Source organism: Theropithecus gelada, chromosome 12, assembly GCF_003255815.1.
Source record: "Theropithecus gelada isolate Dixy chromosome 12, Tgel_1.0, whole genome shotgun sequence".
NCBI lineage: Eukaryota > Metazoa > Chordata > Mammalia > Primates > Cercopithecidae > Theropithecus > Theropithecus gelada.
The window spans coordinates 75765541-75785780 of NC_037680.1; the positions used below are offsets into that span (position 1 = coordinate 75765541).

The 20240-nt window shown below is 38.5% G+C and overlaps 1 protein-coding gene across 4 annotated transcripts in view; it reads right to left on the reverse strand.

The window, feature by feature from the left end:
• SATB2 (SATB homeobox 2) overlaps nt 1-20240 on the reverse strand; it is a 201016-nt gene that overhangs the window by 73016 nt on the left and 107760 nt on the right. For all 4 annotated transcript variants that reach the window (XM_025405329.1, XM_025405331.1, XM_025405332.1 and 1 more), the window contains one exon: nt 5177-5649. In XM_025405329.1, coding sequence (XP_025261114.1) covers nt 5177-5649 — 473 coding nt within the window. The remainder of the gene's footprint in view (nt 1-5176; nt 5650-20240) is intronic.

The following is a 20240-nucleotide window of genomic DNA, read 5'->3' on the forward strand; positions in this document are numbered from 1 at the left end:
ATGAATAATAGAGATCATGAACTATTTCTGGAAAATATTCAATAGACTGAGGATATGCTACGATGTTTATTTTTGTTTATTATAGCTGGCAAGTCATTATATTATCCATAAATGTCTGACTCCACTCAAAAAAGTCTAAACATTTGGAAAATCTATGGCTGGTTTCATGAGGCATAATATACCATATTTTCCATTTAACAATACCACTGGTAAAACCAGCTGCCCAGTCCTGCTGTTAGTGACTACAGTACATACAGCAAAAAACAATCTGCCCGCTGACCTCCTGCTTAAGTTCAAACTATGTCATTCTGTCAATACCATCTACCTTGATTAGGTTGGGCTTTATACACAACAGGTTATGATCCCAGAGGGATGAAAAGCTTTCCTAAATTAAAAGCAGAATTTTAAAAGGAAATACTCATACATTCCTATGCAGTTTCCATTTGATATCCTCAAGGCTGGCCCATGAACTCAAGCTCATGTTGATTGAAAGTGAATGTTTCTTTCTGGGTGTAGCCATCTTACAAATTTAATGGCAGCAGGAAAACAATAAAATGTGTTCCATGCTTCAATTAGACCTTTTATAACTTGGCACTTGAAAGATGGCAATGCCAAAGAAAAATCATTAATCCATAAAAATAGACAAAAAGGATTATATGGGAGAAGACAGACCTCCAGGAGTCTAGGGCCTTGGCAAAGTATACACTCTCACCAATATGATCTGTCTTTGTTTTGCCTCATTGTGAGTCTTCTCTTATGCTTCATGCTACTTGGATAAAATGTATACTGTATGTGCTTCTAAAATCCAAAGTAATACAACCATGCTTTCAATTTTATCCTTAGCCAAAGGAGCTGTATACATAACCAGGCAATAAAATGTTGGCTAGCCATGAAATGCCTGTTCACACACATGAATGATAGATGAACGAACACACACACACAACACACACACACACACACAGAGAGAGAACTGCAAAATACAGAGCCAAAAGACAGATCCTTCTAATTTTCATTTTGCAGTAGTATGCAACAGACTTGGTCAAAAGGACCAGAGCCTTTCATAACCCCAGTCCAGATAACTATGGACACACAAATATTGCCCGAGTACTTTGAATCACGAGACAAAGTGGAAGAGTGATGTCTGGAACATGTAAGAGTCTCTCAGGACCTCTAAACTCATTTTCAAATGATGTTAACAGACTCTGTCAATATTAGAATGTATAAATTAGCTAAGAGTCAAGGGAACAAGAGATTTTACCTCTCTTGGCCTCCTGCCATACCTAAAATGTCAGCACCAAACCTCAAACAATCCCACTGTGTTTCTTCCTTGCTCCCAGTCCTGAAGTTCCAGCACCGCTGAAGACCGTTACCAAACCACAATGATTGGTACCATCACCAGTTCATGCTGTGAACTTCCCAAATCCTGTGATCTCAAATTGACCCCCTATCATGTCCAAACTGTCCACCCACTCTGGCCTCCCTTTCAACACCAAATTTTGGAAAGTATCATGTACTTACTTCTGCATCCTCAACAGTTAATCACTCCTTAACTCCTGAATTCTGGCTCCTGTCCCCACCACTCTAATGAAAATTATACTCTAAACTTCGCCAGTCTTCTCCCAACCAATTGCCAAATCTCATGACATGGTTTTAGGCCTCTCTCTCTTAACTTCTCAGCTTTCCACAAGTAGACAAGTCTTCTTCTGGAAACTATCCACACATGTCCTCTATACTCTCACTACTGTCTCCCTATTCTTCCATCTCTACCTGCTCCCACCTCCTGGCATTTCTTCTGTCTCTCTTTCCTGGGGCTAGTGCTGCCACTGGTGGTGGTGGTGATAGTGGTGGTTTCTCCCCTTCCATCCCCTGACTCTTCCATTTCCTGTCCCAGGCTCTGTGACAACATTTCTAATCTCTTGCTCTAGCCCTGATAATTCTTTCTTGCACCAAACTCATATTTTCAATGACTGTTGCACATTTTCACATGTCGTGAAGTGTTGAAGTCGGCCAACACTTCAACATCAAAATAACCCAATCTAAAACTATCACTTTAACCTTACTCCAACCACTCTTCCCACGTCTTCCTGGATTCCCTTCATAATTACACCTTTATTCTCAGTCATCGGGCTTGAAGTTTGGTGTCAGTTCTACTCCTCTCTTTATCCATTTATACACTTTCTGTCCATTTTATTTCCAAAATGTTTCTTCTCTGTACCCTCCCCACCAGCCTAGTTCAAAACCTCCATACATTTCACCTGGATACTAGCAGCAGCCTCCTAAATGATATTCCTACCCCCTTGCTATCAAACCTCCATAAGATCTAATTAAGATGGTGGGAGCACAGCATATTCCTACATAAGACCTTTGATGGTTTCCAGCGCCTGTTAAAGTTCAGAGCTCTTGTCTTGGCACTCAAGGCCTTTTCCAATCTGTGCCATCCCTTTTAAGTTTTATTATCTACCTTTCTTATGAACTACCAACTATACTTGCATTTTTTATACTTGCAAATTGATAATAACTCTTTACAAGCAAAGAAAATATAAAAAATATCTTTACACCAAAAAGAGTAGTTTTTCCCATAAAAAGGTAAAATATATATAATGAGAGATAACCAAAACTTGCCACATGAGGCCAGTAAGAAAATCCCAACCATTAACAAAAACTCATTTTTCTTTTTTTTTCGCTCTGTTGCCAGGCTGGACTGCAGTGGCGCAATCTCGGCTCACTGCAACCTCCACCTCCTGGTTCAAGTGATTCTCCTACCTCAGCCTCCCAAGTAGCTGGGATTACAGGCACAAGCCACCACGCCCAGCTAATTTTTGTATTCTTAGTAGAGACGGGGTTTCATCATGTTGGCCAGGATGGTCTCACTCTCTTGACATTGTGATCTGCCAGCCGCAGCCTCCCAAAGTTCTGGGGTTATGAGCCACCGCACTCGGCACAAAAACTCATTTTTCAATGACTCATTAATCATAGGACAATTTCAAAACTAATAAAAATTAAAATTGCCTATACAACAGAAATACACTTCAATTCAACCAGAGATCCAACACACTTTCAAAAAAGAGAGAAAAACTGTATTAACTGACTTAACAAAAACACTATCTATTTAACTCACGCAGGATTGCTTAAACAGTATCTACAAAATTCTTACCTCAATGTTTTCTTGCAAAAGAAGTGGAAACCAAAAGTAAACAGACAACCTCTTTAACAATGAACCACTGATAAATGTAAAATATTTATAACTGGTATAACATTTCACTTAGGTGCATTTTTTGAGTGTTAACTTGCATCAGGCAATCCAATTTACCAACATTTATCAGATTTCTTTCCAGTGAGAGTTTTCACATTTTTTTTTTTTTTTTTTTTTTTTTTTTGAGATGGAGTCTCACTCTGTCACCCAGGCTGGAGTGCAGTGGCACGATCTCGGCTCATTGCAACCTCTGCCTCCTGGGTTCAAGTGATTCTCCTGCCTCAGTCTCCTAACTAGCTGAGACTACAGGCACGCACCACCACGCCCGGCTAATTTTTTTGTTTTGTTTTAACAGAGACGGGGTTTTATCATGTTGGCCAGGCTGGTCTTGAACTCCTGACCTCAAGTGATCTGCCCATCTCAGCCTCCCGAAGTGCTGGGACTACAGACACGAGCCACCACGCCCAGCCCCTTAACTTTTGAAGTAATTAAATCTAGAAACATTCCTGTATTTTCCAAACTACTGGGGTTTCAATCCGGCATGCTTTCTTTTATTTGTAAGGTCCATCTATAGTGTGTGTTATCATGTGTCTCTGAACAGATATCAGATTAATGAAGGCATTCCTACATTCTGTACATTCATACAGTTTTTCTCAGAAATGAGTTGTTTTATGTCTTCAAATTATTCCTGCATTTTTTAACTCAACATTTTTACTATGAATTTCTTTAGTTTAAAATAATACTACTCTTCTTCATCATCTTTGCCTGCTGTACTTTATTTATCCTTCAAGGTCTAACCCCTTGACAACCTAATACTCTAGCGTGTTGTTTACATATGTGCTTGCCCATTATTTTTCTCCTTTTTGCATCTACACAGAGCTTAGCTTCCTGCCTTGTGTTTACCAGGGTGCTGAAACTTTAACCTATTGTTGTTTTGAAGGCTTATGGTATTCATTCTCCTGGAAGTATTCCTCACCTCCACCTCGCCATGATCCTCCACCACAACCACTGCTTACACTCTCCAACATTACTCATCACACTTCACATTTTACTCTAGTTATCTGGTTACCTGGTTTTCACCCCTAGATCGTTAGCACCCTGAGGTTATGCACATTTGCTTTGTTCTTACTCATATAAGGGCTAGGTAAGTGTTTCTCAACATGTGGCCCCCGATCATTACCATCATAATCACCTAGGATCTTGTTAGAAAGGTTCATTGCTGAGTCCAACCTCAGACTTACTCAATCAGAAACTGTGGGATGAGGCCCAGCAGTCTGTGTTTTCACAGCCCTCCAGGTGATTCTGATGCACACTCCAGTTTAAGAACTACTGGTGGAAAACAATGTCTTACATATAAGCACCCTCAATAAAAATAAGACATGTGTGAATTAACTGTTTACATTTTCAACATGTAATGTTATATTCCCTCAAACATTAAAGTAAGAGTAAACTATCCAGTATCATTTTATCAATATCTTAAATCTAACTTGCATGTTTTGAAGGACTTTTATAAATTTTTAAATAAAACTTTACTTATAAAATTATAAAACATAATTTTATTTCTTTTATAAAGTTCAAAACCAAGGGAAAAAATGGACTGGGCATGCATAGTTTTATAATTTGTTAAAAAAAAAAAAAAGGCAAGAGAGTGATAATCACAAAATTCAAGATCAGGGTTACATCTGGAAACAGTAAATGGAGAGGATGAGAGTACATACCCAAGTCATTAGTAACATTTGGGGTCCTGAGTTGCACGTTGGGTTCAAAGATGTCCATTACATCATTAAAATTGAACAATTAGTAAATTAATCATGGTCATGCATGGATCAATGGTAACAGTGTTTCATTAACTAAGGATTATTAATCAATCTAATTCTATGTGCTGAGCTCCATAAAATTTTTTAAACAGATAAAAATAATTATGACTATCTCAATTCTGTCCCCGGCATTATTGTTAATTACAGTGTTCAATGCTAATTGTACCTGTGTGCGGTTGAATGCCACTCTTGCAAAGACAGCTTGGGACACACTGGCCCTCTTCAGCTCATCTCTGACTTGCTGGTAGATATCTGGAGAGACTTCCACGGAAGAGTTGGTTGGCTCTGGCTTAACTGCTCTGGGGATGGGTGGATGGTTCAGGAACTGCTGGTTGATGGCTTGAGGATGCTGGTGAGCCAGGAGCCGGCTAACGGCAATCTGTTGGTTTATCAGATGGGCCATGGCTATTTGTTGCCTTACAAGTTGTGGACTAAGCTGGGGAGAAAGAAGACCAGGGCTCATGATGGGCTGTAATGCGGGCACTTGGTTTCGGATTGGAGTACTGTGGTGAATTTGGCTGTGAGGAGACTGTTCGTTGGTTTTCCCCAGGGATGCCAGCTGGTTCATATTTGGTAAATGCATTGGACGCTGGCCCAGAACACAATAGTCTGAAAGGTTTTCTCGTTCCACTCTTTCCACTGTTAAGAGATAAAAGTGATAATTCATCATTATTTTCATTGGTACAATTTATTGCTAATATATGTAGAACTGAATTATACTTTTGGTATGTTAATAATATAAACATTTTTTCATACAATGATGGAAGTTCCAGCATAAAAGTGACATTCTTTTCAGCAAAATGTTACGATAGGTTTTTTTCATGGAACATATGAAAGAAAGTAAAAATATTTGCCACTTCAATTTGTTAAAATTCTTAAAAGTAAGCATTTCATTAAACAGCCAAGACAGAAACCACTGACCATTCTAAATCCTCTTAGATCCCCAAGCTCTATCATCTCCCCAATCACCCTTTGTTATAAAAGCGCCAGCTGTTCTTATCTTCCGTAGTATGTAGTTAATGGTTATCAGGAAATGACAAGGACAACATCTCCTGACAAATTAAGTGCTACCTTCTAGTAAAAAGCTCACATAAATATTATTATACAACTATGGAAATGTTCATTAAAAAATGTCTACCACATAGTATATCCATTTATTGACTCACTTGCTATTTTTATAGAAATGTTTCTTTAAGAAATTGATATTTTAAACATTGTGCTATGCACTCAGATAAGAAAAAAAATAACAAAATTAATAACATCACCTCAACTTGCCATTAAATGAAGTTCACCCTCTCTCCAGGTTATCTGCTTTATTACATTATATTGCACTTTAATAAAGATTTAAAGAATACTTTGAAAGAGAAAAGAAAGTAAGTATCACATATACACAAGCACAAGGCAAGTATTTTTCTTTCCCTAAGATACTGTCTCAGGAAAGACAGTCACCTCATAGCCAAATCCTTATCCAAGTCTCTGTATTATTCTATCATGAAAAACAAAGTTTGGTTTGGAGTAAAGAAATGGGGCTGAAACAATCCCATCATTATTAGTGTTAAATGCTTACAGGTGTAACATAATCTAACAAGATCTCTTTTTGAAAGCAAAAAATCCATACAAATTTAGCAATTATTTCTTATGATTGCAAATGCTGGATATGACTATGTAAAAGTCCATTAAAGATAACTTTAAGAAGCTAGAGATCAAACATATTCACCTATAGAACACATACAAAAAAAAATTGTCTTCCTATTATACAAATGGCATGTGTGGATTCGCATATAGTTAACAGTGACAGAATCATGGTTTTATTAAAAAAATACTGAGTCTTAAAAAATTTAGGCAGAAATGATGTGTGCTGGACAACTGGGTGAGATGACTCAAAACAGGGGAGTTGGTGATGACAGACACTGATGCCAAATCACATGTGAAGCATCTGAATAAAGTCAATGAACTGTAAGGGTGGAACAAAGTAGTATTTCTAAATTAATACTTTATGTAATATGTGACTTTAAAAAGGTATGCGTGGAAGTAAATTAATACATTAAAATGTGGGTAGATATTTAACTATTTTATATCCATGTCTACAAGTTTTATGCATGCAAAATATCCAATTAGGAAAATATGTGAACATCCAAGTCTTTGTATCACCTTATATTTAGACATGTACAGTACAGTGCTTTCTCCTGCTTTTTAAAGAAACTCAGTTCGGCTGGGCATGGTGGCTCATGCCTGCAATCCCAGCACTTTGGGAGGCCAAGGCTGGTGGATCACCTGGGGTCAGGAGTTCGAGACCAGCCTGGCCAACACAGCAAAACCCCGTCTCTATTGAAAATACAAAATTTAGCCAGGCATGGTGGCACGCACCTGTAATCCCAGATATTCAGGAGGTTGAGTTGGGAGAATCGCTTGAACCCAGGAGGCAGAGGTGAAGACTACAGTGAGTGGAACTCACACCACTGCACTCCAGCCTGGGTGATAGAGTAAGACTCTGTCTCAAAAAAAAAAAAAAAAAAAAAAAGCCTGATTTCTTGCTTAACATTCCTATAAACTCCCAAGTAAGTCAAGAGTTTACTTCAAACTTCTTTTAGGGCTCAATTTTTAACTTAATCCTTACAATGTTTGCTTTTTTTTTTTTGTAAGACAGAGTTTCACTCTTGTTGTCCAGGCTGTAGCAATGGTGCAGTCTCGGCTCACTGCAGCCTCCACCTCTCAGGTTCAAGTGATTCTTCTGTCTCAGCCTCAAGTAGCTGGGATTACCGGTACGGGCCACCATACCCAGCTAATTTTTTGTATTTTTAGTAGAGACGGGGTTTCACCATGTTGGCCAGGCTGCTCTCGAACTCTAGCCTCATGTGATCCACCCGCCTCGGCCTCCCAAAGTTCTGGGATTACAGGTGTGAGCCACTGCACCCCGCCTAATCCTCACAGTGTAATTCATTTGTTTTACATGTCACCTTTCCTTCATAAGGTTAAGAAAACAAATTACTCATCTTCTAAAGGCAAACCTTTTTCAATTATTATATTAATTAAACTTTAAAGTACATAGCCTTAAAACCAAACCAAGCAAATGGTTAGGAGCCTTCAGATAACATAATCTAACAGTTTCCATAGAACAGGAATTACCATCATAATTTCCTCACTGAAAAACAAAACAAAACAAAAAGGTAAAGAGACCATGAACTGATTCCAAAGTAAAATCTTAGAGACAGAAATATCGGTCTCAGTTAAATATTGGGTTCACTTTTGCTTATTTTCTTTTAATTCAGTCAAAGTAAAGATAAATTCAGACATTAAATTATGTTTTCAGATTCTTAATGAGGAAATATTTTATCTATTTCATTGCTTGGTGGGGAGAGGGGTTTGAGACCGAGTCTCACTCTGTTACCCCAAGCTAGAGTGCAGTGGTACGATCTCTGCTCACCGCAACCTCTGCCTCCTGGGTTCAAGTGATTCTTGTGCTCAGCCTACCGAGTAACTGGGATTACAGGTGTATGCCCCACCACCACACTCAACTAATTTTTGTGTTTTTAGTAGAGATGGGGTTTCACCCATCTTGGCCAGGTTGCTCTTCAACTCCTGACCTCAGGTGATCCACCTGCCTTGGCTTCCCAAAGTGCTGGGATTACAGGCGTGAGCCACTGTGCCTAGCCATCTATTTCATCTTCTGCTGAAAAAACACAGAACCATCCTCCTATAGAATACATTATTTGACCAAATGTTAATTTTCCAAAATTTTGGTATTTTCACGTTTCAACAATTTAATTACATTTGAGTGAGTTTACTTTCTTGAGATATATCCAAATCACATAATTTAAAAATACTTCATTCATAGATCTAGTCAAAATCATGTTCACAATGAAGCATAAACATCAGAGCGCCATGAAACCTATATGAATTGGTGCAATAAGAGTCTGAATAATGTCAGTCCATATTCTGTGAGGTTATATATAATCATTCTTTCTATCCTTATAAGTTTCCAGGTGGATCCTTATAAATTCTTACAGTTAAGAACAGTAACTATGGAAGTATCTTATAAAGACATAGCAACATATTACATCTGTAGTAACACCATGAAGTACTAACCACTTAGTAAATATTAATGAAGAAACTGCAAATGCAAATACCTACTGTTCAGGTCGATAACAGCCAGAAAAGCTAGCTGCAGAAGAACTAGGTGGAGGAGAGAAAGTCTAACCAGTTCAAAGGTAGCAATCACTACCTAACCTCAGCCAGTTTCTGTCTTTCTTACATTGTCATTTTTTTTGTTTTTTTCTTTTTTGTTTTTTTTTTTGAGAAAACAAAAAATCTGGATTTTACATGATATCTCCTAATTTTTAAGTGTTAGCAACTAATTCCATTTCAAAATACAATAAAAGCCAAATAAAACATTTCTGAAAACCAGATCTGTCCATGGGCTATCAGTTTTTAAATTCTGTCTCTGAGACTAGTCACCCTTTATGTTTTTCAGTTCCTAACAGTTCTATCAATAAAAGCCAAGTTCTTTACTCCCAAGAATGAAAGAAGAAAAAATTATCATCTCGACTTTAAGAATGACTAAGGATCAAATGCTCTCAAAAGGATGCATCTCCAATGACCAAGGCAGAACACGAATTCAGAAACCATTTAAACAGGTTTTGCCTTTTTTTTTTTTTTTTTTTTTTTTGAGACAGAGTCTCACTCCATCACCTAGGCTGGAGTGCAGTGGTACAATCTCAGTTCACTGCAACCTCCACCTCCCAGGTTCAAGTGATTCTCATACCTCAGCCTCCTGAGTAGCTGGGATTACAAGCATGTGCCACGGTGCCCAGCTAATTTTTATATTTTTAGTAGAAACGGGGTTTCACCATGTTGGCCAGGTTGGTCTCCAACTCCTGAACTCAAGTGATTCGCCCGCCTCAGCCTCCCAAAGGGCTGGGATTACAGGCGTGAGCCACCGTGCCTGGCTGATTTTGCCTAAATTGAAAACATTTTAATTTAGTTCTTGCTGCCACTCTTATAAAAATAATATCAGAATAACGTTTTTAGCCTCTTAAGTCACAGCAAGTGAAGTACAGATGCTTAAAAAAGAGAGGGAGCATCAGGATGTGCCAGACTGTATCAGAAAATTGAGCCTCAACTTTCTTTTTCTCTTTCTTTCCTCCCTCCCTCCCTCCCTTCCTGCTTTCCTGCTTCTTCCTTTCTCTTCTTCCCTTTACTCCCTCCTTCCATCTCTCCCTTCCTTTCTCTTCTTTCTTTTAAAATAATTAGAAAGTAACCACAATGTGTGAAACACAGACCTAACAGCAGTGCCTGGTTTTGTGTTCTTGCTTTTTCACTGTGTAATGGAAAACATCATGTTAAGTCTGTCTTAAACTAAACCAAGATCAAAGACATCACCTTGGCCCTAAGGGCCATCTTATGCCTGCAGTATTTAGCAGAAGATCAGAAATCCTGGAAAAAATGAAGGGTAAATGGTAGTGCTGTTTCTGACGGTGAAAGCAATGTTCACATTCACAACAGAAAATATTCTGACAAAGGCAACATGCTTACTTATTAAAGAGACAGTAAAAACACAACTGCTGGCCTGGTGCAGTGGCTCATGCCTGCAATTCCAGCATTTTGGAAGGCCGAGGAGGCCGGAACACTTGAGGTCAGGAGTTCGAGACCAGCCTGGCCAACATGGTGAAACCTGGTCTCTACTAAAATACAAAAATTAGCCAGGTGTGGTGGCTCATGCCTGTAATCCCAACTACTTAGGAGGCTGAGGCAGGAGAATCGCTTGAATCCAGGAGGTTGGATTCACTTGAATCCAGAGGTTGCAGTGAGCCGAGATTGTGCCACTGCACTTCAGCTTAGGCGACAGAGTCAAACTCTGTCTCATAAATAAATAAATAAATAAATAACTCACAACTGCTCCCAGGGCTTTAAATCAGAGCTTCAATTTAATTCACAATGAACTTGATTCTACTGTGGCTGAAGCCTTGAGGGTGAGTACCAGAGAGGGAATCGCCTGGAAAGGAATGATGTCCCCAGCTTCTAATGTAAGTTCCCAAACAGAAGATGGTTTAAGAAACCGTCAAGGCAAGGGGGGCTCAAATGCTTCTATGTCCAGTAGCTGTGAGGCTTTTGGTAGCTATTCCAATATCTGGGGAAAGGTACCAGTCCAGAGACCTTCCAGATAAACAGTTCAGATCTGGAGTCTGTTCAGGTCTCTGAAAAACTCAGAGTTCTAAGAGGATCTTGCAGATTCCTTCAAATTTCCTGGGACTGAGCGAAAACTGCAGGGAATGGGCAGCCATTTTCTAACCACTCTCTAAGCTTCCGGGATTCCATTTAAGTCTAAAGCAGATAAGGCCTTTGTAGCCCTATATTAGAATTTCAGAAACTCCTAAAACCTCACCAAGTTCACAGCGATGATGCTCTAACCAAGAGCACCCTATGACCATTAGCTATTCAGATGCTCACAATTGCTGCCTGTGGCTGGTTGTTCACAGATGAGAAAGTTATACTTCTCCCTCAGGAATTTACCTGCATTACAATTAAAAGGTATTTGGTCCGAAAATCTTATTTTATTTAGGACACTTTTTACAGTACATCCAGGAAGCCAAGTATTTATTTTAAATATTATGAATCCCTGATATATATTTATATATTTTAGGTTGTTACAAGAACATTTTCAAAACTCAAAAAATAATACACACATACACACACACATATATATACACAAGTATATATACGTATATATATGTTTGTGTATATATACGTGTGTGTGTGTGTATATGTATATAGTCTTTCACTCCTATATTGTGGCACTTAATTCTTATTATTTCTTTTGCAATTGTGTAAAGTAAATATAGTAAAATTTCAATGCTCAAAATATAATCCAATGACTTAGTGCCCTAAAGTATAGTTTCTGAAAGTTTTTGAGCAAAAGATGAAGCATCTGATTGGCACAGATGCTTGCCAGTAACAGCAAGGTGGCATAGGAAAGGTAGAAAGAAAAGCAAACTGAAATTTCAAAGGCCTGGGTCATAACTAGATGAGTGATCTGGGGATTATCTGTAAAATGGGAAGGATTACCTGTAAAGTGGTCTTAAAGTAACCTTGCAGGTTACTTATCTAAGAGCATCTTTAAAAGTACCATTTTAAGACAATTAATTTCTATTACAAGAAAAATAGCTGTTTTCCGTCCTTCATGTCACATACATGTGCCATGTGCACTTGTGCACACACACATGCAATACAAAGTGAAACTTACCAGTAAGAAAGTTGATTGCTTCTGACCCAAATCCTAAAACTGTTAATAACCACATGCCCCAAACTGGGCAGTTCACCTTAAGCAGCAGAATACAGACTGCAGGGTCCTAAAGGCATAGGTTTGAATTCAGAGTCTTCCATTAACAGGTTTGTAACATCAAACAATTATGACATTAACTTTGGGGACTTGTAATAGAAATAGAATTAGAAACAGAAATAGAATAGAAAATAGAAAAATATAGCGGCAATAGCAATAGTAATTAGAGTATAGCTCTTGCAAGTTTATCAATACTGCTGAAAAGATAGGTAATATTTCTAGAGCTATTATAGTAGTATTTTCATGCTGCAAACCTTAACATAGTTGCTTTTGTGACATAGCCCCTGGGGTTTGTCCATAGTTATAATGGGTAGATAGTAATGAATTGGGTAAAAGGCTTTGCACTGAGAAATTTCCAGAATCTCTGGCCTATGGATTTTTCTTTAAGCCATTAAGATGCTTATGCAAATGTAAATGGATTAGCATGAATGAGTGCTAATGGATTCCTTAATAAGATAACACTCTAGTATTCCCCAGAACCTCTCCTAGAAACCCTGGGTAGAAGAACATAAGCCAAAAAAAAAAAAAAAAAAAAGAAAGAAAGAAAAGAAGATGGAAGAATTTCTCTATGACTCTTTCAACCTTAGAAAGTACTCTGGAAGTGATTCTACAAATGCAAAAAAAGACATTGGTTTGCTTTTGGCACTCTTGGTAAAAAAGTTGCCAATCAAACCAACAATTTCAGATTGGTACCCAAACATTAGAGCACAGAAAAAAGATACTAGAGCATATGAATGCCTTAAATTTACAAACCTCCTCTCCAGGTTCTCTGCTTCCCCACCTTATGCTCTAAAACCTTGATGCCCAATTTTAAAGATAATGATCTTGTCTAATACCAGAGAAATTAAAAAATGTGCTCTAGGTCAAATAACTATCCAAATGCAGATAAATATTTAGGAGTATTCAAAATGATTAAGGCTGCTGGCTCTAGCCTCATAATAAGAAAACGCAAACCACATGGCCACTTTTTCCTCTTTTTGTGCATAACTCAAAGTCAAGTTCTAAGGCCTAAATGTTTCACAAGTGCTTTTTAATGGGTTTTCTTTATAAAAAATATATGTATTATAAGTTTAAGAATTTTCATACTTTTACTGCTAACATACCTTTTTCAAACTGCATTGGCATTTCAGGTAACACCAAACCCTACCATTTATATAGTAGCTGAAGCACTGAGCTAAATCCCTTACACATCATTATCGTTTAACTCTCACAATAATTCTACGGCATTGATATTAAGATGCCTACTTTATTAGCTGAAGGTCAGTCATTTGACTTTAATGTCATAATTGTTTGATGTTGCAAACCTGTTAATGGAAGACTCTGAATTCAAACCTATGCCTTTAGGACCCTGCAGTCTGTATTCTGCTGCTTAAGATGAACTGCCCAGTTTGGAGCATGTGGTTATTAATAGTTTCAGGATTTGGGTCAGGAGCAATCAACTTTCTTACTGATAAGTTTCACTTTGTATTTGCATGTGTGTGTGTATAAGTGCACATGGCACATGTATGTGACATGAAGGATGGATAAGTCATCTGAATGGTAAAAGCTCAACCTGAGCCTCCACTGTATGCTTTGTGTAACATAGACTGAAAAGACTGTCAACTCAAAAAGTGATGAAATCACTGATTCCTCAACAGTTGATTCAGCTAATCACTTAAATAGAATTATTTGCATTAAAATTCATATAATAAACATTTATTAATCAACTACCATGTGCCAGGAATGATGGCAGCCCCTAGAGATACAGTACTGAATAATATCAACTTTAAAAAATTCCATCAATAGGCCGGGCGCGGTGGCTCAAGCCTGTAATCCCAGCACTTTGGGAGGCCGAGACGGGCGGATCACGAGGTCAGGAGATCGAGACCATCCTGGCTACCACGGTGAAACCCCGTCTCTACTAAAAATACAAAAAAAAAAAAAAAAACTAGCCGGGCGAGGTGGCGGGCGCCTGTAGTCCCAGCTACTCGGGAGGCTGAGGCAGGAGAATGGCGCAAACCCGGGAGGCGGAGCTTGCAGTGAGCTGAGATCTGGCCACTGCACTCCAGCCCGGGCTACAGAGCAAGACTCCGTCTCAAAAAAAAAAAAAAAAAAAAAAAAAATTCCATCAATATATTTGCTTCAGACAATTTAACTGTCTGCTACACGTAGATGAGCCCATAACATCTGCCTATGATTTGAAGTGCATTTCTATTTGATGATAAAAGATAGCTCCTTTAAATTCCTATTTTGTCAGTTTATTAGCAATTCATTCTAGTCAACTGTAAGCCACACACACATACATACATATACAGTGATTATATTTATTTTTATAAATCCCCTCCCATTATCTTATTTTTCTTGAGGCAAAAGCTATTGACCCAACATGAGTGTCATCAGCATGGACTGATGAAGGATATGAATCACACAGCAGAGAGCTTTCTCAAGTACCCTATAAATTCTATAAATAGAAAGTATTTCTTTGAAACAAGTAACCAACAAGAAACGAAATTGGGTATGCATACTCACACAATATGATAACAGCTTGAGAATCCTGGGCAATCACAAATTCATATATAATTGAACTATATGAAATTGGTGATATGTAACAACTTTGACCTACAAAAACAGCAATTCCATATGCTTCCACCTGATACTTATTTTGTCTCCTTGCACTCAGCTGAGCTACACATTAACGGTCAACAACCCCACTGTCCACCCAAAGGCTTTCATTGGGTTAAAATCTTTTTAAAAGGTAAACATAACACTAATTTCCCCCAACAAACCAGAATAGCAGCCCGTCTGCCAACATTGAATATGCCTAGTCACTGAAAATACTTCTGGTTTATTTTCTCCTAGTCAATAACTGGAAGTATAAGGTCAATTTACTATACAAAAAAAAAAAAAAAATTCTGTTAATACAAACACAGTCGGACATGATTGCAGTAGCCAAAGCTAATAGATCTCTCAGATATAAATCTCATACCATTAAAACAAACAAATAAAACTACTACCAGAAGAGTTCACTAAACATAATTTTAAAAAATTATTGAGCTTGAAAGAGCTAAAGAGCAAAAGAAAGAAAAAGACTAGCTACCAAACCCAAAGATTTTGTTTTTCTCTAAATTTGTTCAAGAGAATTTGTCTCTGGTTTGAGAACTTGCTTGCAAAGTCCCTGCCTAGAGCAAGATATTCAGAGCCAACTTGTTAACTCCTAATAAAACAGCCCATAAGCAAAGTCTACCAGCCAGGACTGTGATAATACCATATGACTGGTTTTCTTAGGTGTATTTTCCCCTTATTATCAACTTCCTTTTTCCACCACATTAACCTCCACAGAAACGTATATATCCACCATAAAGTAACTCAAATGTGGACACCTCTGTTTCTTTGGTAATAAAAGCTCCTAGGACCCATTATGTTCCATGGAAAAAGTGAGCATTATCCACCTTTCCTAGTCTCCACCCTCCGTACCAGAACACTATTGTCCCTTTTGGTTTCAAACAATGCTTTATCACAGTTTGATATCACTGATCATTTCAAGTATTCTTATAACATTCTATATAGGTTAAAAGTGCTTATATCTAATAATATCTTTATTTTTACTCTTTAATCTAAAACTATAATTTCTAAGGTGAATTCAGCACATGATAGTAAAAGAAATCATATTGTTGAAACTTAACATTACTGCTTAGGAAAATTCTGCCTTTGTCAGTTGGCATTCCATGTGTATTAATTCTTTAATTCAACCTACCTGAAGAAAAGTTAATCAAAGAAAACAATCAATTCATGATCCATTCTTTTCCTCTGACCAGTCTCTGTGATTTTATAGGACTTTAATGTTTTAAGCCATTATATTAAGGAAAATACTCAATAGACTAGCTGTGAAAACCTCAAAGGCATATTTATCTTAGGCTACACAAATGGTCTCTAATTTGTACTTTATAAAGGTATTACTGCCCCATTCAACTGAATTGACTATTGTTAAGTCTTTAGCTCAATAATTAGTAGAAAAATGGAACGATTCTAACCAATTACATTTGCTAAGGACATTTGCAATACGAATTAAACAAGCAAAGATTTTTCTTTCTTTTTTTCTCTCAAATGACAGATCAGGTAGCAAATAAGATTAGTGCACCACATAATATGTGTAAAAATAAAACTGCTCTAAATGCATATATCCAAATAAGTTCATCTATATTACATTCAATTCTATTAATATTTACAAAGTATTCACAGTGTTTAAGACCTCATGCTCACAGGACTCTAGGGAGGACAGAAAATTGATACGTTCCTGTGTTCCCAAAACCTCTGCCTCTGAAGTTCTCTCAAGGAGCTTTTGGCCCAGAAGGGGGATTAGTCAAAAATTAAAATTTCTATAGTACATAGAACTTAAAAAGGTGATACCCTGGAAGGCCCAATGTTAGAACTCATAGTCTGATTTGTATTCTAGATGATTATAGATTCATATCCACTCCCTTGGGAGTTCAGGACTCCAAGGTCAAATACTCTCAAATTCTTGCAAATGGTGGAATGAAGGCCATTCATCAGTCAGGCAAATAGTTAAATAACTGTCTCCCATTAGGCAATGTGATTTCAGTCCTAGCATCTTACACAGCATTTATAGTTAAGTGCTTCAAGCACCTTATGAGCTTAGGTGCTTTTCAGCTTTGAACCTTGTAAGCGTCTAAGGAAAATCAGGTAATAATCTTTATTTAATTGATCCAGAAACCAGAAGCGTTCTCTGATTTTCACCTGCTGGTCTCCCCAGTAGAAGAGGATGTCCCCACAATCATCAGATTTTAAATAAACTGGGCATTTTGTGGTCTACACACAAAGCCTCTCATTTCACACTCTGTAGATTCTTTGTCAGCCACCATCACATCTATATATGTTTTCTAGTTTTTTATTCTGTTTCTGGGCAGGACAAATGGAAGTCTGAAACTAGGAGCAATCTAAAGCACACACCCTCCTTGTTCCCCAGACATGGTCTGTCCAGATCCTATTTCAGGTGTTCTCACCACCAAGCCCCCCATGCCAACCATTCTCTCCTTCACTGCTAGAAGGTCATGCCAGCCCAGTCTCACACCCCATGGCATGAGCTGCCCATCCTCACCGTCCACTCCATCTCCAGAACCTTCTCTCCTTACACATCTCCTTGCCCTTCTCCCAGATTCTGAAGAAAACATCACTATTTTTCTTTCTTTCAAAGGCACCGCGTTATCTGCGCCTCAGATCCATTCCCTCCTAGTTGATGGGCTCTTGCTTATCACTCCTCTTCCTCTTCAAAACTGCTGGCTCCATCCTCTTTCTGCTAATTACACTTAGCCCTCATGCTTCACTTAGCCACATTTAGACTCTTTCCTCTCATGTCCTTGACACCTCTCCCTTAGTAGATGCATAGGCTTTCCCTGTTCTCACACTGCAGAGACAGCTCCCTCCAATGTCATTTTGGTATCCTTTCTGCCAAAGCCAAGAGCCTCCAATTCCCTCTCCGCTCCCCTGTCCCTCCACTGCACCTTTGATAACACTCCCACCCTGGTAACTCATCTTCCCTTGGCTTTGGTGACACCTCACTCTCTCTAGTTGCATCTTCTTAACTCCTGGCTTTTTTCTTCTCAAAGCTTCCAGCCCTCTCCTGCTCTTGCTCTCCTCTTTAAGGAATGTTCGTTTGGTACCATTTCAATTGTCATCCAATCAAGTGGCCCAAAAATTTATTCTCCATCCTGTCCTTTAGTAGGCTGGTTCCACATCTCAAACAGCCTCATGGACATTTCTACCTAGTTGTCAATTCTCACTGAGGTATCAGCAATTTCAACTCCGTTGGTATTGTCCTATTTCTGTCACAACCATCAAGAGTCACTTAAGCTCAAAACCTGGATTTTGCTTGCATGTCTCCTTCTCATTCCCATACCCCTATTTACTCTCACCAAGTCTCATGGCTCTCCTCTGCTTGAACCTCTTGCATCGGTGGCTTCCTGTCTTTCTCACTTCTGCCACTCAAAGCCAGGGCCTCATTTCCCTCACCACTCCACTTCTGTCAATTACTGCAATAGATTCGACTTTGCCTACTTCCACCAGGTGTACATACCAACCTTCCCCCTCCCATGCACCTCCCTTCCTGCCATACACCCACTCACACCCTCATACAGCTTCAGATGGTGTCTAGAGGAATCATTCTTAAAACCATCATTTTCAATATGTCACTCTCTTGCTGAAAAACCTTCAACAATCCTCAAAATACCTCAATTGGGCTTTCAAAGACCCCTAAGGTGTGTTCTCTACCTTCTTAGCCTTATTTTTCATTATTACAACACATATGATCTCCCAGCCAGGTCCCAACCATTTCTTTTCTTTTCTTTTCTTTGTCAGACAAGAGTCTCACTCTGTCACTCAGACTGGAGTGCAATGGCGCGATCTCAGTTCACTGCAACCTCCAACTCCTGGGTTCAAGCGATTCTCCTGCCTCAGCCTCCTGAGTAGCTGCGATTACAGGCATGTGCCACCACGCCCGGCTAATTTTTTGTATTTTTAGTAAAGATGTGGTTTCATTGTGTTAGCCAGGATGCTCTCAACCTCCTGACCTCGTGATCCACCCACCTCGGCCTCCCAAAGTGCTAGGATTACAGGCATGAGCTACTGCACCCAGCCAGGTCCCAGTCATTTCTATCAACATTTGGTGTCACTACCCTCCCTACATCCAGCTATGTTTTACCTTTGCCTTTTCACTGATCAAAAGCTTAGCCATTCTGGGCACCTGTTATATTATAGTATCAGGATAAATGTACTGCCATTCTAGACATACTCGACAGTCACTTGTAATTTTCTAAACATGCAATGCTCTTTTGTACTTCTCCATCTGTACTCATGATCATCCAGTTGCTCAAAACATTCCTCCTTCTCTTTTCCTCCTTGCCACAGTAACTCCACTTGTCCTTAAGGTATAATTCATGCGCTGCCTCTCCCTAACTGCCCACCCGCCACCTCATGTCAAACCTAGCAAGAAGAGTTTCCGGACCTTCCTCTATGTCGCCATCAAACTAGTTTATATCACCACTATATATTTACCAGATCCATTTATACAGCTGCTTCTCCTGCCAGGTTAAGGGCAACGCAACTAGAGGTAGGAAGCATATCTTATGTGCATACAGATGTTTCTCACTGCTTCTAGAACTAATTACGGCCCACAGCAGAAGTGTTCACTAAACATTTAGTTAAAATTATTTATTTAATTATGACTGCAATTATCTTGTGAGAAAGAAAAAGGTAATGCTCTCCACTGTATTCCCAGCCCTTAGAATCCTGCCAGCTATTATATATAAAATAGAAGCTAGAATTTGTTTTTGAATGACAAAAACATGTGTTATATTATGAATTAAGCATTTCGCACAGATTGTAGGCTTTTGGAAAGCAGGAATTATGTCTCATGCTTCTTCCAAAGAGTAGGTATACATGATGGCTGAATGGATGAATAGATGCAAGAGAAGTAGGGAGCGGCATAAGGAAAGTAGTTCATTTTTCCCTTTGCATCTTTTCTTAATGTCTATTTAAAATAACATCATAAATAGTATAAATATGAGTAGATTGCAAGTTCATTTCTTTTAATCTACAAACTACATTATTAACAAACAAATGTTTTTATATCTTTAAACATGTATGAATAAGTATATTCAGCCCAACAAAGCAGTTACAGTACAGCTGGAATGAGCTTCTTAAGATCCATGCAAGGAATTAGTCCACGTCTAAAATGAGTGCTCAAGACATTCCCCAGGCACCATTTTTCCACTTAAACTACCAATAAGCTTTCCACTGGAGGGCCGAGCAAGTATAGGTGATCTATGCATACTATCAGTGACTGTCACAACGAAAATGTGCAAGGCTCTTCCATGTGTTGAAAAACTGGTGAGATAAAAGG